General features: G+C 45.2%; 1 protein-coding gene across 2 annotated transcripts in view; it reads right to left on the reverse strand.

Moving 5' to 3' along the window:
• The window catches only part of TTC3 (tetratricopeptide repeat domain 3), a 200,066-nt gene that overhangs the window by 2,804 nt on the left and 179,884 nt on the right, over positions 1-17,378 (reverse strand). For both annotated transcript variants that reach the window (XM_069760756.1, XM_069760757.1), the window contains 10 exons: positions 11,337-11,476; positions 5,304-5,372; positions 4,719-4,818; positions 4,054-4,157; positions 3,416-3,494; positions 2,122-2,220; positions 1,485-1,825; positions 519-663; positions 324-440; positions 35-127 (listed from right to left, as the gene is read on the reverse strand). In XM_069760756.1, coding sequence (XP_069616857.1) covers positions 35-127; positions 324-440; positions 519-663; positions 1,485-1,825; positions 2,122-2,220; positions 3,416-3,494; positions 4,054-4,157; positions 4,719-4,818; positions 5,304-5,372; positions 11,337-11,476 — 1,287 coding nt within the window. The remainder of the gene's footprint in view (positions 1-34; positions 128-323; positions 441-518; positions 664-1,484; positions 1,826-2,121; positions 2,221-3,415; positions 3,495-4,053; positions 4,158-4,718; positions 4,819-5,303; positions 5,373-11,336; positions 11,477-17,378) is intronic.

Below are 17,378 nucleotides of genomic sequence, written 5' to 3' on the forward strand. Positions count from 1 at the left end.
TATTGCCCGCAGATTATTCTCATCCCGTACTCACGTGCTTGTGGAAGTAGTGACCGCAGTCCAGCTTGTGCACCGGGAACTGTTTTAACTCGTCGTGGCAGATTATACAGGGGTCTTCACCAAAAGACTGTAAGAGATAACCGTACGCATTAGATTCATCCGCAATCAGGGGGGCTCCAGTGTGATGGGGTCAGTAGTGTGTGATCGGGAGGGAAGCGATCCACTCTCCCCGCACTTCTCGCCTCCTCGCGCCGGTCTCTGTGTACACCACACACAGTCCCCGGTTAGAGACCTCATATTGTATCAGTCTGATTATAACCCACCTCTAAATCATCGGAGTTCTGCCATTTGTTTCTGGCTCCTCCGGCGACCATCCTCCACGGCTGCTTTGGCTGAGCGACGGCGGATGAAGAGTTAGACACGTTCGGTCCTGGTGTCATCTGTAAGAAGATAAATTATAAATCAGTCACCGTGATATAAAAAGTCTTGACTAATGCCTCGGACAGACATCTTCTGACCTGTGCGGCTGGAGGCGGTGGGCTCTTGGCCTGGCAGTCCAGTATGTGGTCCGTCACCCTAGAAATAATTTCCTCATGCGACAAACCGGAGAGAGTCCCGTTATTTCGAACGCGGAAATTCTTGATGAAGTTGGCGAGTTCGGCGCTGCACAGAGACAAGAGTCACGATTAGTTTCACCTAAGATGACGACCTGGGAGATAGAAGTAAAGCTCGGTATGGTCAGTGCCATGAATCCCAGGAAAATGTCACGACTGAAGTTTTGTACAATGCTCCTGTGGGGTGGAATCAAATACTGCTCTCAAAGATGGACAGCGACAAATAAGTGGTTAAACAGCAATGACTGGAGCTCGCTCTGATCGCTGCCGTTAAAGCCAAGTGTTGGCTGTAGAAGACATCCACCCCCCAGCTCTTTACAGAACGGGCTCAGTCAGGAAGATGCCCAATGCTTCCCTGGTCCCCATTCACAAGGTTACAGTAATGCCATGGGGTGCCAATACGTGACCGCTGTAGCCAATCACTCTTGGTAATGATGATGGACGATGTGTTGGCTGAGGACAGCGATTTGCTTCAATGGAGAGGACATGACATCGCTGGAGAGCGGTGAATAGACAACGACTGACAATCGGGGAAGTGTCAGCATACGAGCAGAAGGTGCGGACTTCACTTCCTATGTTGTTTTATACAATTGTAAATTGTTTCAGAAAAGTTGGAAAATCCCTTTTTCGAGGACTGCACTGACATTATGGCAGATTAGATAGGAGCGCTACGTCTACCACAATCCGCTGTCGGCACTCAGCCACGCAGAAGCAGTAAGAAGATGTCATGGCGTGAAGCCTGAGAGTCAACAGGAAAGCAGTGAAAGAATACAATTCTAAATGAGAGAAGGGTGGTAAATAAAAGAAAATATGTGCAAAGCCTCAGCAAAAGAAGCGTTGCGGAGAGGAGCATCGGCATGGACACATTACCTTTTATAATGAGGAAATATGTCGTGGAGATCCTTAATGATCCTATCAAACACTGTGGGTTTTGCAGATGGAGACTGTTTGGTTTCCGGTTGCCCATTCTCCCTTCTGGCAGGAACAGTCGCCCAGGGAGCCTTTGCTGGAGAAGGAGCTGGGCTCTTGGGATTTTGGCTATTAGTTGCAGGCTGTGTTTGAGGCTTATTGGTGACTTTCTGTTGGGCTTTTTTATTGGGTGCGGTTTTCTTTACGGAGGATTTGACAGGAGCTGGAATTTTTGGCTTGATGGGTGATGGACTGGGGTGGTTGGACACAGGATGGGGACTAATGGAAGACTCTGCCAACACCTAAAATAAGAAAACCGTAAAGTAAAATAAATGGAAAATTACAATTACATACATCCGGTATTTCCAGGAGTGCGGACTGCGGCCACAAGCCTCCTCACCTGACCCGATAGGCATATATCAGGCTATTGCGCTCGGGTCAGGAGAGCCGCAACCGTGAAATATCAGTGAAAACGCATCTTTATAAAATATCCGTCATATACCATCGGCAGATTCAACAAATCTACTGCACTCCCCACGTTCTCGGCAAATCTCCGATATCGTCATAGGTATAGATCACACTATGTAAGTATACTTACAGCGCTCGCCGGCGGGTTTACGGTACTAGACACACTTGCTGCAGCAGCACTCAAATTTACACTTTTTTTCAGAGGCGCAATTTTTTCATCAAATTCAGACTAAAACAGAAATGAACACAAATTATAAAGTCGCTTTATACCCCAATCCCAGAATGTGAAAAGTAGAGATGGAAGATATTCAAGAGACGCAGCGGGGATCTGATTCAAGAGACGCAGCGGGGATCTGATTCAGGAGACGCAGCGGGGATCTGATTCAAGAGACGCAGCGGGGATCTGATTCAAGAGACGCAGCGGGGATCTGATTCAAGAGATGCAGCGGGGATCTGATTCAGGAGACGCAGCGGGGATCTGATTCAAAAGACGCAGCGGGGATCCGATTCAACAGACGCAGCGGGGATCCGATTCAAGAGACGCAGCGGGGATCCGATTCAAGAGATGCAGCGGGGATCCGATTCAACAGACGCAGCGGGGATCCGATTCAACAGACGCAGCGGGGATCCGATTCAACAGACGCAGCGGGGATCCGATTCAACAGACGCAGCAGGGATCCGATTCAACAGACGCAGCGGGGATCCGATTCAACAGACGCAGCGGGGATCCGATTCAACAGACGCAGCGGGGATCCGATTCAACAGACGCAGCGGGGATCCGATTCAACAGACGCAGCGGGGATCCGATTCAACAGACGCAGCGGGGATCCGATTCAACAGACGCAGCGGGGATCCGATTCAACAGACGCAGCGGGGATCCGATTCAACAGACGCAGCGGGGATCCGATTCAAGAGACGCAGCGGGGATCCGATTCAAGAGACGCAGCGGGGATCCGATTCAAGAGACGCAGCGGGGATCCGATTCAAGAGACGCAGCGGGGATCCGATTCAAGAGACGCAGCGGGGATCCGATTCAAGAGACGCAGCGGGGATCTGATAAAAGAGACGCAGCGGGGATCTGATAAAAGAGACGCAGCGGGGATCTGATTCAAGAGACGCAGCGGGGATCTGATTCAAGAGACGCAGCGGGGATCTGATAAAAGAGACGCAGCGGGGATCTGATTCAAGAGACGCAGCGGGGATCTGATAAAAGAGACGCAGCGGGGATCTGATTCAAGAGACGCAGCGGGGATCTGATTCAGGAGACGCAGCGGGGATCTGATTCAGGAGACGCAGCGGGGATCTGATTCAAGAGATGCAGCGGGGATCCGATTCTGGACAGAAGCCGCCGTCTCTACAATAAAGTGTTAATTTTTATTTTTTCCTAATCCCACACATTTCCCTTATAATAATGAATAACTAACCTGCAATGTGTCCATTTCTTTTTTCAATTTTACCAGAAATGACTCCATAGTATTAATCTGTTCTAAAGTACCTGGATTACTGTGAAGAGGAAAAGTGCAGAAATATTACTTCATAATAATTGCAGGAAAGTCAACGAGCATCTCCTGCAATTAATACGAATGAGACTCTTTAGGGTATGTGCACATGTTGCAGATTCCATTGCGGATTTTTACACGCAGATTCTGCAGAATCCGCAGGTAAAATGCTGTGCGTTTTACCTGCGGATTCCCCGTGGATTTAGTGCAGATTTTGGGCGGATTCCTCCTACTGTTTTACACCTGCGAATTCCAATTATGGAAGAGGAGTAAAACGCTGCGGAATCCGCACAAAAAATTGACATGCTGCAGAAAATAAACCGCAGCGTTTCCACATGGAATTTTCCGCAGAATGTGCACGGCGGATTTGGTTTTCCATAGCTTACATGGTACTGCACAACGCAAGGAAAACAGCTGCAGATCCGCAGCGTCAACTCCGCAATGTGTGCACGTACTCTTAGGGTGTGTTCACATGTCGCCATCATTTACTTGCAACAGAAAAACAGTTACTTTTTCTTTGCAAAAAAAAAAAACAAAACAAAAAACAACTAAATATTTTGTACCTTTTGGCCATTGGTTTTAGCATTTTGAGGCTCTGTTCTGTGGTAGAGGCTTTCATTTGCAGTTTTAATAACTCGGCTTGTTTTTGGTTTTCCAAGACAATAACCTACAGAGGAAAGAATAATTAGTGTACATTGTACCTGGGACTAAGAAAGTGAATCCTGTTGTACGGGAGGAGTCCGATGATATTTATGCTCTTCCCGATGCCGGTCGACAATGGCGTGCGGAGCCACAGCACAAAAATGAACTTCTCGCACAGCGGACTCCTCGTTAGCCACTTGCCAAAAAGTCATACAGCGCAACCTTAAATCCTCGTCTCTGTCACTCCGTTAGGGCGCCATAATGGACCGGTTCCCTTTCATATACTTTTTGGTCTTGATGTGGATCAAAAAATGATAACGATATCGGGACTTATATGTGCTACATAGAAACTGTGGACAAAAGTGGTACTCCCATTACAAAGTCGCTAGGACCTGTCTTCACGTCATAGTGATCAGGGATGTGGAGTCGGAGCCCATTTTGGTGGAGTCGGAGTCATGGAAATTGAGGAGTTGGAGGTTTGGCTTACCAACTCCACTCTCAGGGCTGTGATTAGGGGTCCGACCTCTCTGGGACCTCCCCTGGTCTGGAGAATAATGGGGCTGCGACCGTACACAATGACCCTTACCTCGGCCACTGCAGCTCTTTGCACAGCCTCCGCTTTGTCCACCTCTCGCTTATCGATATGTTTCTCCAGCTTTGTCTTTTCATTTTCAAATTTAGTGCAACTGTAAGAAAAAAAAAATATAAAATTAGATTAATCGCAGCTGTTGCCATCTTTTTTGCGCGTAGACCGTTCAAATGAGGGAATATACAAAAAAACCCACTAATCATAATGGTCCATACGGAGAACCACCTCGTGCTGCCCAATGTCACCGCATTTATTATACAGTAAGTAAACCACAAACCTTCATAGGAAATCATGGCATCTGGTGCGGATACATCTTGGGTTATTGCTCGCTCCCAAATCCCCCTGTAGGGGGATAACCCACCTATCCCAGAGGTCAGACCCCATGCGATCTCAAAAATTGGGCTGACTGAAAAGCCAAAGTAGAGAGCTCGGATGTTTCCGACAACCCCATAGACAAAGAATGAAAGTGCGGAGATCGAGGATATAGACGATAAATTATCCTCGGACCAACCCTTTAATTCAGAAACATTTTTCTTTCCACTATGTGGCGGCATTTAAGGTACAGCAGCCGTCTACACTCACTGAATATTTGCAAACTCCTCTATGTAGACTTCATACTGTTTCTTCTTCTCTTCTATACCTCTGGCATATCTGTAAGAATTAAGGAGACAAAAAACAAAACTTAAATTCTAGAACAAAGACACTGCTCAAAAAAAATAAAGGGAACACTATAATAATACCACATCCTAGATATCATTGGATGAAATATTCCAGTTGCAAATCTTTATTCATAACACAGTGGAAAGTGTTGAGAACAATAAAAACAAAGATCAATGTTGATCAAAATGAATATCCCATGGAGGTCTGGATTTGGAATTATACTCAAAATCAAAGAGGAAAATCAAATTACAGGCTGATCCAACTTCAATGGAAATGCCTCAAGACAAGGAAATGATGCTCAGTATTGTGTGTGGCCTCTATGTGCCTGTATGAACTCCTACAACACTTGGGCATAGTCCTGATGAGGAGGCAGATGGTCTCCTGAGGGATCTCCTCCCAGACCTGGATTAAAGCATCAATCAGCTCCTGGACAGGCTGTGGTGCAACGTGACGTTGGTGGATGGAGCGAGACATGATGTCCCAGATGTGCTTAAATGGATTCAGGTCAGGGGAATGGGCCGGCCAGTCCATGGCATCAATGCCTTCATAATGCTGACACACTTCAGCCACATGAGGCATATCATTGTCATGCACTAGAAGGAACCAGGGCACCAGCATATGGTCTCACAAGGGGTCTGAGGGTCTCATCTCGGTAGCTAATGGCAGTCAGGCTACCTCTGGCGAGCACATGGAGGGCTGTGCGGCCCTCCAAAGAAATACCACCCCACACCATTACTGACCCACTGCCAAACCGGCCATGCTGGAAGATGTTGCAGGGAGCAGAACGTTCTCCACGGCGTCTCTAGACTCTCACATGTGCTCACTGTGAACCTGCTCTCATCCATGAAGCGCACAGGGCACCAGTGTCGAATCTGCCAAACTCTGTGTTCTCTGGCAAATGCCAATCGCCCTACACGGTGTTGGGCTGTAAGCACAGCACCCACTTGTGGATGTTGGACCCTCATACCACCCTCATGGAGTCGGTTTAGTTTGAGCAAACACATGGATGTTAGTGGCCTGTTGGAGGTCATTTTGCAGGGCTCTGGCACTGCTCCTCCTTGCACAAAGGAGGAGGTAGCGGTCCTGCTGCTGGGTTGTTGACCTCCTACAGCCCCCTCCACGTCTCCCGGTATCGGCTTCATGCTCTGGACACTACGCTGACAGGCACAGCTACTCTTCTTGCCACAGCTCGCATTGATGTTCCATCCTGAATGAGCTGAAGTACCTGAGCAACGTCTGTGGGTTGTAGACACCACCTCATGCTACTGTACCTCTAAGGGTGATAGCTATGACAAAATGCAAAAGTGACCTAAACAAACAGCCAAAAAGGATGAGAACAGAGAAATGGTCTGTGGTCACCCATTGCAGAACCGCTCCTTTATAGGGGGTGTCTTGCTAATTGCCAATCATTTCTACCTGTTGTCTATTCCATTTGCACAACAGCAGAAGAAATTGATTAACAGTGGGTGTTGCTCCATAACTGGACAGGTTGATTTTACCATCACGTTAGAAGCTCAGTTGTCACCTTCCCAATTTGCAAATCTGATGGAAATGTGGTAATTATGCTGGATTCGGGAACGGTGTTTTCATGACACATTGTACTTATGGCAAATGGTAAATTTAGGGTAATATGATTTGCAGTTACCAAAAATTTCCCAAAATTTTTGATTTTTTAAAAAACATTTTTCTGCCCTTCAACCAGCCGTACTGCACAAATGAGTTAATAAACAACATTTGCCATGTGTCTACTTTAATTCAGCATCATTTTTTGCAATGTATTTTTATTGTTAGGACTCTAGAATAGCTAAAAGTTAGGAGACAACTTTTATTTTGTCACCAAAACTTACAGTTTTGTTTTGTAAGGGACCACATCATCTTTGATGTGACTGAAAGGCATATACTTCAGAAAACCCACCAAGACCCCATTTTAAAAACTGCACCCCTCAAGGTATGCAAAACAATATTCAGGAAGTTTTGTGAACGCCTGTGACGCACCTAAACGGTTAACGCAAAGTGGAATCCTAAAAACAAAATGAAAACTTATTTTTTTCTTAATAATGTTTCGTTCACTCGAAATTATTCTTCACATTCACAAGGATAACAGAATAAATTGTGCTACACATTTTAGGGTCCATTTTCGCCTGAATATGACAATACCCCATATGTAGTTAGACTGGGAGAAGCACCATTTTGCTGGAATGGCTTGCAGGCCCCATGTTGCATTTGCAAAAAAAAATTAGGTGCCAGAACAGCAGAAATCTTCTCCCCAAAAAGTGACCTTATTACACAAACTTTGTTATCCATTTAGGAATTAAAATATGGACGTAATTACATTTTAAATATTTTTTGTAATCCTTTTTTGCGTGAGACGCATCAGCACTAAATAGTCTAAGTTGGTGAAGTGATTAAAATTGAATTTATGGGATCAAATAACTAAAAATTGGCGTGTACACACCCTTTTTGCTGTGAAGCCCCTACAAATTTCTGGTACAAGTAATTCCCTTCATAAGTCACATGCTTAGTGACAGGACGTCCCCCTGTGTGCAATCAAGTTGTTGGGAAGAACAAGTCAGGGTTGGGGTATAATAAAATATCCCAATCTCTGATGATCCCTCGGAGCACCATCACATCCATAGAATATGGTGCCACAACAAACCTGCCAAGAGAGCGCACTCGCCAAAACTGTCACCCCGGACAAGGAGGGCATTAATCAGAAAGGTAGCACAAAGACCACAGGTAACCCTGAAGGAGCTGCAGAGTCCCCAAGCAGAGACTGGAGTGTCTGTCCATACAACCACAATAAGCCGTATACTCCATAGAAGTGTCCTTTATGGAAGAGTGGGCAGAAAAAACCTTTACTAACACACAAAAATTGTAAGGTTCGTTTTGAGCTTGCCAAAAAACATGTGGGACACTCCTCAAATGTATGGAGGAAGGTGCTGTGGTCAGAAAAAGACATAAATTTAACTTTTTGGCCACCGAGGTAAAAAGCTATAACTTGGCACCAGACCAACACAGCTCATCATCCCAGGAACACCATCCCCACAGTGAAACACGGTGGTGGCAGCATCATGCTGTAGGAATGTTTTTGGCAGCAGAGACAGGACAATGGTCAGAGTCGAGGGGAAGATGAATGGTGCAAAATAAAGAGATATGCTTAAGCAAAACTTCTATCAGTCTGTCAGACATTAGAGTATGGGACGGAGGTTCAGCTTCCAACAAGACAATAAGCCAAAGCGTACTGCTAAAGCAACACTCAGCTTTAAGAGGAAACGTGTAAATGTTTGGGACTGGTGCAGTCAAAGCCCAGACCTTAATCCAATTGAGAATCTGTGGTCAGACTTGAAGATTGCGGATCACCAGAGGAAACCATTTAACTTGAATGAGCTGGAGCCAAAATCCCAGTACAAGATGTATAAAGCTCATCAAAGAGGTTTCTCCAAAGCGAGTAGCAACTGGGGGGTGAATAGTTATGCACACTGAAGTTTTCAGCAATTTTTTTCCTATTTGTTGTTTGCTTCACAATAAAAAGAAAGTCAAATGTTCACATGTTCTTTACATGTATGGATGCAAATCCTAAAAAAAAAAACAAAAAAAACTGTGAAATTCCAGATTGTGAAATAGCAAAATGCCAAGGAGAGATGTGGGGCAGCAGGGAATACTTTCCCAAGACAATGTATATAGATGCCACTATGGGCAGCGTAAATAAATTTGTTTAATAACCAGCTTAACAGTGAATAGTCGTTAAAGTTGGGGTCCTCTCGAGGTGGACATATTGCATCATCTACAGATTACAAAAAACTTGAGACTGGCCTCAGAATGGTATAATAAAACAAGCCCAAATTGAAAACTATAAATCCAAATTTCTCCAACATGCTCAAACCCACCATGGGGGAGACTTATTAGAGGAGAGGTATCACAATAGATACATCTAGGACACTCCCATAACTAACATTATCCAAGCAAAAATGGAGTACAAGTCCATATTAAAATAACAATTTTATTGAATATAAGTTGATAAAAAGTTCAATCTCAAATGCATTTAAATAGATCATTAAACAAAAAGTAACAAGCAAAAGAAAAAGTGGAGGTAGCACAGATGAAAAACCAGCGCAGAAAAAGACTGATGCCACATATATATATATATATATATATAAAGTGCTTAGTGCAACAGATCAAGACAGGGGGAAGGGGTCAGGGGGTATAAAGCCTCATTAGCTATTCACAGTCCATGTGCACATACACAGAGCCCTGTACACAGGCTCCAAGCAATCAAATCAGTCAATGATAATAACATGGCTCCCCTTACATCCTTACCCCTGAAGCTGGCACTCAGAAATGATCCACGCTGTAGCCCCAACGCGCGTTTCGCGTCAGCTTCGTCAGGGGGCGGTGCTGCTGATAAACCTGGGGTGCTATTTAAGGGTCCCATAACTACCTGAATTGCTGCCACCTGATACGGCGTATGTCGCCGCTCACACGGTCAGTGATGTCATGGCGACGGACTGGCCGCGGCGCCATCTTAGACGCTTCCTGGGATGCAATTCCTGACCGTGTGAGCGGCGACATGCGCCGTATCAGGTGGCAGCAATTCAGGTAGTTATGGGACCCTTAAATAGCACCCCAGGTTTATCAGCAGCACCGCCCCCTGACGAAGCTGACGCGAAACGCGCGTTGGGGCTACAGCGTGGATCATTTCTGAGTGCCAGCTTCAGGGGTAAGGATGTAAGGGGAGCCATGTTATTATCATTGACTGATTTGATTGCTTGGAGCCTGTGTACAGGGCTCTGTGTATGTCCACATGGACTGTGAATAGCTAATGAGGCTTTATACCCCCTGACCCCTTCCCCCTGTCTTGATCTGTTGCACTAAGCACTTTATATATATATATGTGGCATCAGTCTTTTTCTGCGCTGGTTTTTCATCTGTGCTACCTCCACTTTTTCTTTTGCTTGTTACTTTTTGTTTAATGATCTATTTAAATGCATTCGAGATTGAACTTTTTATCAACTTATATTCAATAAAATTGTTATTTTAATATGGACTTGTACTCCATTTTTGCTTGGATAATGGCCTCAGAATGGTGTCCGGGCCATAGCCTCGCGAAAACTTGGGAGTGTTATATAAAATATCAGTACGCCAATATTGCCGAAGTTCTGGCTTCTTCACTATCCCTATGTCCGCATGTGAATCACAAGGCCTCAAAGCTTCATTTCTACTGCATCTAAGAGGGTTCAATTAGCAAATAATGAGGTGGGATTTTGTTCAAGCCTATAAATACGTTTGGGTCACCAGGTGATTTACACAATTGTCAGAGAATAACACTTTGAAATAGTCCGGCGGCATCAAATTAGCTTCCTGATCTGCCTGTGAAATCAGGGATCTGAGGATCAATATGGAGGATTGTGGGGTTCACAGGGGGCCCTGCCTCGTCTGCAGCCCTCGGGCATCTACGTGGGAGTTAATGGTCACTGGAGGAGAAAAAAATAATAATAGAGGAATGTGACCTCCGCTCCATCACTATTGGAGGCAAGGAAGACGTATCCCCCCCTCGGCTGAATTTAATTTTTGGGAACAGTGGAGTATTTTATTTCATTTTTCACTGGGGCGGTGTGTGTGTCTGTTGTATTTTTTCTTGTGTACTTTATAACAACTTGTATTCAGATGTGCGTTTGAGGTGTACTTATTTAATTTCTTAGATTACAAGGAAAACAAAGTGAAGAAAATAAAAGAACAGAATCTAGAAATAAAAAAAATAAATATATATATAAAAATGTAGTAAAATATAAAAATTGCACAGGTCACAGCTGTGCAGAATGACCACACGTTTTTACCTCTATAAGCCCTCCGACATAAAATTAACCACCATACATCACCACCGGTAATAGACCACCCGTAACATCCCAACGCAGACCACCAGATATTACTACAGAGCCGCTGCAGAGAAACACTCACTTCTCATTAGAGTCGGTCACTGTTTTTATGTTATTCTTCAGCGCCTTCAGCTTCTCCTGATTTTCTTTCCTTTCCTGCTGCCATTTTTTCATTTCATTATCATATTCCTGCTGCATATAAACCAGTTCTTTCTTTGCAACCTGCAGGGGGAAGGAACCACATGCATCCTTATTATAGGCAATATATACGAAAACAGACAAGGAAATATACAAAAAATATCATCCATCATGTATCCCATATACAGTTAAGTCCATATATATTTGGACAGAGACAACATTTTTCTGATTTTGGTTTTAGACATTACCACAATGAATTTTAAACAAAACAATTCAGATGCAGTTGAAGTTCAGACTTTCAGCTTTCATTTGAGGGTATCCACATTAAAATTGGATTAAGGGTTTAGGAGTTTCAGCTCCTTAACATGTGCCGCCCTGTTTTTAAAGGGACCAAAACTTCAACTGCATCTGAATTGTTTGTTTAAAATTCATTGTGGTAATGTCTATAACCAAAATTAGAAAAATGTTGTCTCTGTCCAAATATATATGGACCTAACTGTATGTGGTGAGAATCCCGACGTGGCCCCTGGAAACACTAGTCATATCAGTATTCAATATGACCCCTCAAACATCAGCATTCAACATTCTAGAGCTCCATGCTGGTTTCTGCCAAATGGTCTATTATTTTTTTTCTAATGTTATCTGGTATCCGTAGATCAAGTAACAGATGGTGATGGGCAGCTCGGTTTTCCCAACCCAAAGGACAAAGAGGGGCAAGAGCACAGTTCTCCCAACGCAGTTGGCGTTATGGCACTGGTATGGGCGGTCATTGCATTTTCCTCCTGCGCGCCTCGCCTCACTCAGAGCCTGACATGTGCATGGAGCGCAGACCAAAACAAAGATGATCGCCTCATGGATATGGATCATGGAGATGGATCAAGCCTTGGAAGGATCTTCATGACAGGAAAGTGGATCTTCTTGCACCAACCCTCTGCGTTGCGTCAGCTCCCAGACCAACTCTGTGACTTTTGTCCATTGTTGACTAATTTGGATGATAACACGATACCAGGCTGCGCGTCCGTAACAAAGAATTCTTAGGACGAAGATGACTAATGTCCAGCTCTATGGAGACTCAATCCCATCTTGCCACCCCACCTATCATTCTTAACCTCGTCTTCCTGTAAGAAAGAACTGCCCTCCGGGCAATGCTCGCCCCTCTGCCCCAACTGTAGCCCTCACATGATGCAAGCTGCTCAGGTCTCCCTCCACTGACCAGGAAGAGAATGCACCCTCTTCTCCCGAGTGGGACGCCTCGCTATCAAAATCTGTTGCCGACCTGACCAGCCTTTCCCAGACGCTGGTTTCAGTCATCAGCCTAATACAGCAGCAAACATTAGTGCCCCTATTGTTCCACAGGATGGATCGGGCTCAACCTCTCGTTCATCAGCCATGGTAGACTGCGCATGAGACCAAAGAAGCTGTCCCATTCTTCCTGCTCTGGATCTCTTTCACCATCCACACCCTCCAGAACAGCCTCTATTTCGCGCTCTTCCTATCCCAGCCCCCATTCAGCCCAGAGATCTGACTTGCACTCACAGTCAGATTTGTACCTAGATTCTGAGCAAGTGTCCAAGCTGTGGGACATGGAAAGTCTGATTCTTGCCATCAATAAGACCCTCAACATAAAGGAACAGGACTCCTCTACTACGGAACCAACAGTATCCTTTACGAGGATAAATGGTGTTTTCAAACCATAAGGAGTTTGAGGAGATATTTTCTAACCGGTGGGAGCCCCTGAACAAACGTTTCCAGAGAAGGAGACGTATGGAAATCCTGTGCATCCCCCACCCGGCCTGCTCAAAATTTGGGCTGTTTCTGGTTGTGGACTCTCCGATGTCCTAACATGATCCTCCCTCTTTTGGACAGTAGTTCTCTCAATAATGGCTCCAATGGTCAGCAATTCAATGTCTAAGTCCACCTTTCAGGCTGCAGGTCCTCGCTCTGTTCCGCCTTCACCTGGGTGTCCAAATCAGTTTCCACCTGGGCCAATCTCCTTCATCAAGGCATCCTTTCAGGAGCCCCACCCGACGAAATACCCGATCTCGCTGATCAAATTGCCCACACAGGTAAATATATCCTAACAGAGTCTCTTGACTCTGCTGAGTGCCTCGCAATTGCTTCCAGCAACATTATGGCTATTCGCCGATTTCTTTGGTTAAGGATTGGAATGCAGACGCTGCTTACAAAAAATCCTTCACCAGTCTCCCCTTTCAGGGGTCTTCACCTGTTCAAAACCAGTCTGGATCAGATGATCTCTGCCATAACTGGAGGGAAGAGTACCTCTCTTCCCCAGCAAAGCCCCAAGTGTCCATTCACCAATTAACCCACTCTGCACTGTCGCTCCTTTCATTCTTTGGGATATCCAACTGCTGGGACCGTTCCCCTGCATATCCTCCATCAAGCCATCTCCCTCCTGGCGACCACATAGCCCTCAAAGCAAGCCCTCCCGAGCCAGATCAAACTTTTTTCTTCTGCATGTCTGGTTGCTCCCACCTGGTGACACCCCTTCCCTAGTGTGGGCAGCAGTCTACTTCTATTCAGGGATGCATGGCTCTCCGTGGTCGCTGTCGCCTAGGTACGAGAGGTCGTCACCACTGGTTACAAAATAGTTTTTAGCTCTCCCTGCTACCATTTTTTTTTTACTCCTGGCCACTCAAGGGATCCCCCTCACTGGTTCCCATGTTCTTTCAAGCATTCACCTCCCTACTTCAAAGCCTCATCCTACTGGGACTGCTACAAGATAGTCTCCACTTGACTATCAACATGCTGTTTCGCTTGGGGTGGCTCATCAACACAGCAAACTAGTCTCTGATCCCAGCCCAGTGCCTAGTATTCCTAGGCATGCTTTTCGATACCACAAAAGCCAGTCTTTTCTCCAGACAAAAAGGGCTCCTCCCTTTTTCTCGGTATTCAAACTCTCAAATGCCAATCTCCCTGTCTGCTTCAGACCTGCACGAGTGTGCTGGGCAAGATGGCAGACGCGGTGGAGGAGGTTCCAGTCGTGCAGTTTCACACTTGTCCTCTACAGCTCGCTCTCCTATCTTGCTGGGACAAGGAGACTTCCTGTGTACAGCCCCATTTTTCTCCCGCCACATGTAAGACAGTTGCTGGAATGGTGGCGGTTCTCTCCCCTCCTTCGCCGTGGGAGGTCTTTTCTCTCATTACACTGGCAGATCGTGATGACGGACGCCAGTGAGGGAGCAGTATTTCACCAGTTCACGGTCCAGAGCTACTGCAAATCTCTAGAATCTTCTCTCCCCACAAACATCCTGGAACTGAGCGCCATCTACTTTCGGCAATGGCAAGATCTCCGAACGGATAATTCCATGCGCATCCAGTCCAACAATGCTACCGCTGTTGCGTACATAAATCACCAGGGCAGAGCTCTAACAGATCAGACATGTCAGAGGTCCATCGAATTCTGGCGTGGGATGAACAGAAAGTACCTGCTGTATTAGTAATCCACATTCCCGGTTTCGACAACTGGGAAGTCAACTTTCTAAGTCGCCACGGTCTCTCCTCAGGTGAGTGGTCCCTGAACCCATCGGTTTTCAGGCAAATATGTATAAGCTGGGATGCACACGATGTTGACATGATGGCGTCCAAGATGAACAACAAAAGTTCCTTGCTTCAACTCCAGGTCTCGCCACCCCCTTGCTATTGCCTCCAAAGCTCTGGTCCTCCCTTGGTTGCAATTCTGTCTGTCATTTCTCTTTCCACCTCTGCTGCTGATTTCCAGATTCATCAAGAATATGAAGGCTGAGGGAGTACCAGACATGTTTGTGGCTCCCGACTGGCTCACAAGAGGTTAGTACACAGAAGAGGTTAATCTCATCGCAGATGTCCCGTGTAGACTCCTGAATCGCCCAGACATCCTTTACCAGGGTCTCCACCAGAATTCACTGTCTCACAATTTAATCCTGAAGGATGTAGGTATCTCCGACCAGGTCATCCAGACTATGATCAGACAGAGGAAGCCTTCTTCCTCCCTCATCTACGATGGCACTTGGTAGGAATTTTTCTCACTGGTGTTAAGCAGAACATGCAGCTCCCATGTTCTTATCTCTTCTTTCCTACTGGCCTTTCCAGAGGAACCTAGGTTCACACGCTCAAGTCAGGACCCTCTTAGTCAGTTAAGATTTTTATTGAAGTTTTCCGAATACAACAGGACCCTCTTAATCAGATAAGATTTTTACTGACGTTTTCTGAATACAACATAAATAAACGAACACAAATTCCCAAAAAACACCCCTTCCCTCCTCCTACTCTTTGTTCTAGACCCTGCTGATACAGTTTAATAATTATTGAAACAAAAATTACAAAGGCTAATATTTTCCAAAGCTAATTACACATATATTAGTTATCACATTATCAATACAATAATGATAATGAACATGTACCTAGAAACGTAGGAGCTGATTGCTGTACTCTATCATTTCGTGATGTGCTCACATCTATTTCCCATAGACCCATATTATTCCTGTGTAACTTAGTTTGTTACGTACAGTACAGACCAAAAGTTTGGACACACCTTCTCATTTAAAGATTTTTCTGTATTTTCATGACTATGAAAATTGTACATTCACACTGAAGGCATCAGTTCTGGTGACTGTGGAGGACAGGTCATCTGGCGTAGCACCCCATCACTTTTGGTCTGTACTGTATTTAATGTAGTATTACAATATATACCCTATTTAAAAGTGAGAAATTTATCCAGATATAGAACCCAGTAATGACAAAATCGACAAAACCATCTCCTAACCAAATTAATAAATGCATCTTCCCACTAAATTCTCAAAATTTTGGATGAGAATTATTAACCAGTGTGCTGCTATAATTGTCCTTATCTGGTAAAGTGCTCTTTTAATAGCCAATCTTTCTTTTTTGTCTTCAATTACTCCATCTACATAGCCCATCATTTAAGTAACCAACGTTGCGTTTCCTAAAAATTTCAAGAGAGCTACACACTCAGAACACGTGTAACATATCATCGGGACTCATCCCACATATTGGGCATACATCATCTGTTCTCACTCCTATTTTATGGAGAAATTTAGGAGTTCTATACACCCGGTGTAATAGGTATAACTGTGACAATCTCTGGGCTTCGCTAGTGGACAGCTGTGGGACTGAGGACATTATTATGTTACAATGATCAGGATCAAATATACCAACAAGTTTCTCCCATTTTTCTTTAAGACTTGATGGATGTTTTGAAATAAATAATTCAGGACCTTCTTACTGGGAGTTTCTCATTCTGCTCCTGTCTATTGTCCTTCTGTGGACCTCAACCTGGACCTAAACGCTCTTCAGGTTCACCCTTTCCTTTGAGCCCATTGAGGACGTTTCTCTCCCCGTGCTTTTCTGGAAGGTTACCTTCTTTGTGGCCATCACCTCCATCAAGTGCATCTCAGAGCTGGGGGCTCTTTTGTTAGGCTAGCCCTTACTGTTCCTTCACTAGGATAAGTTGGTACTACGTTCTGTGCCTTCCTTTCTCCCGAAGGCAGTTTCCCCCTTCTACCTTAACGAAGATATAGTCCTTCCTTTTTTTCCATCTTTAACTCCTCCTTGGGAAAAATCCCTCCACAAGTTGTACCTCATCAGGGCTTTGTATAACTCTCTCTCTCCAGAACAGCACCATTCAAATGTTCCGACTCTTTCTTCGTAATTTCAGAGTGTCACCGCAGATGTCTTCTGGCCTCCAAGGCCACAATTGCCCGCTGGTTCTGATCTGCCATCACGGAAGTGTACAGCACACAGGACAGAGTGCCCCCCGCTCAGGGTCAAAGCTCACTTCACTAGTGAAAGTTGGGGGCCTCCTGGGCCGTTCCATCACACCTCTGCGTCGTAGCTCGGCAAGGCTGCTACATGGTCTTTAATATATACCTTCTAAGAGTTCTACAGAGTGCACACCTATGCTCCGACTGATTTGAGCTTCGATAGGAAGGATCTGCTAGCGGCAGTCTCCTGAGCCTAGTCCTGCTCT

The sequence above is a fragment of the Ranitomeya imitator genome, chromosome 3 (genome assembly GCF_032444005.1).
Source record: "Ranitomeya imitator isolate aRanImi1 chromosome 3, aRanImi1.pri, whole genome shotgun sequence".
Classification (NCBI taxonomy): Eukaryota; Metazoa; Chordata; class Amphibia; order Anura; family Dendrobatidae; genus Ranitomeya; species Ranitomeya imitator.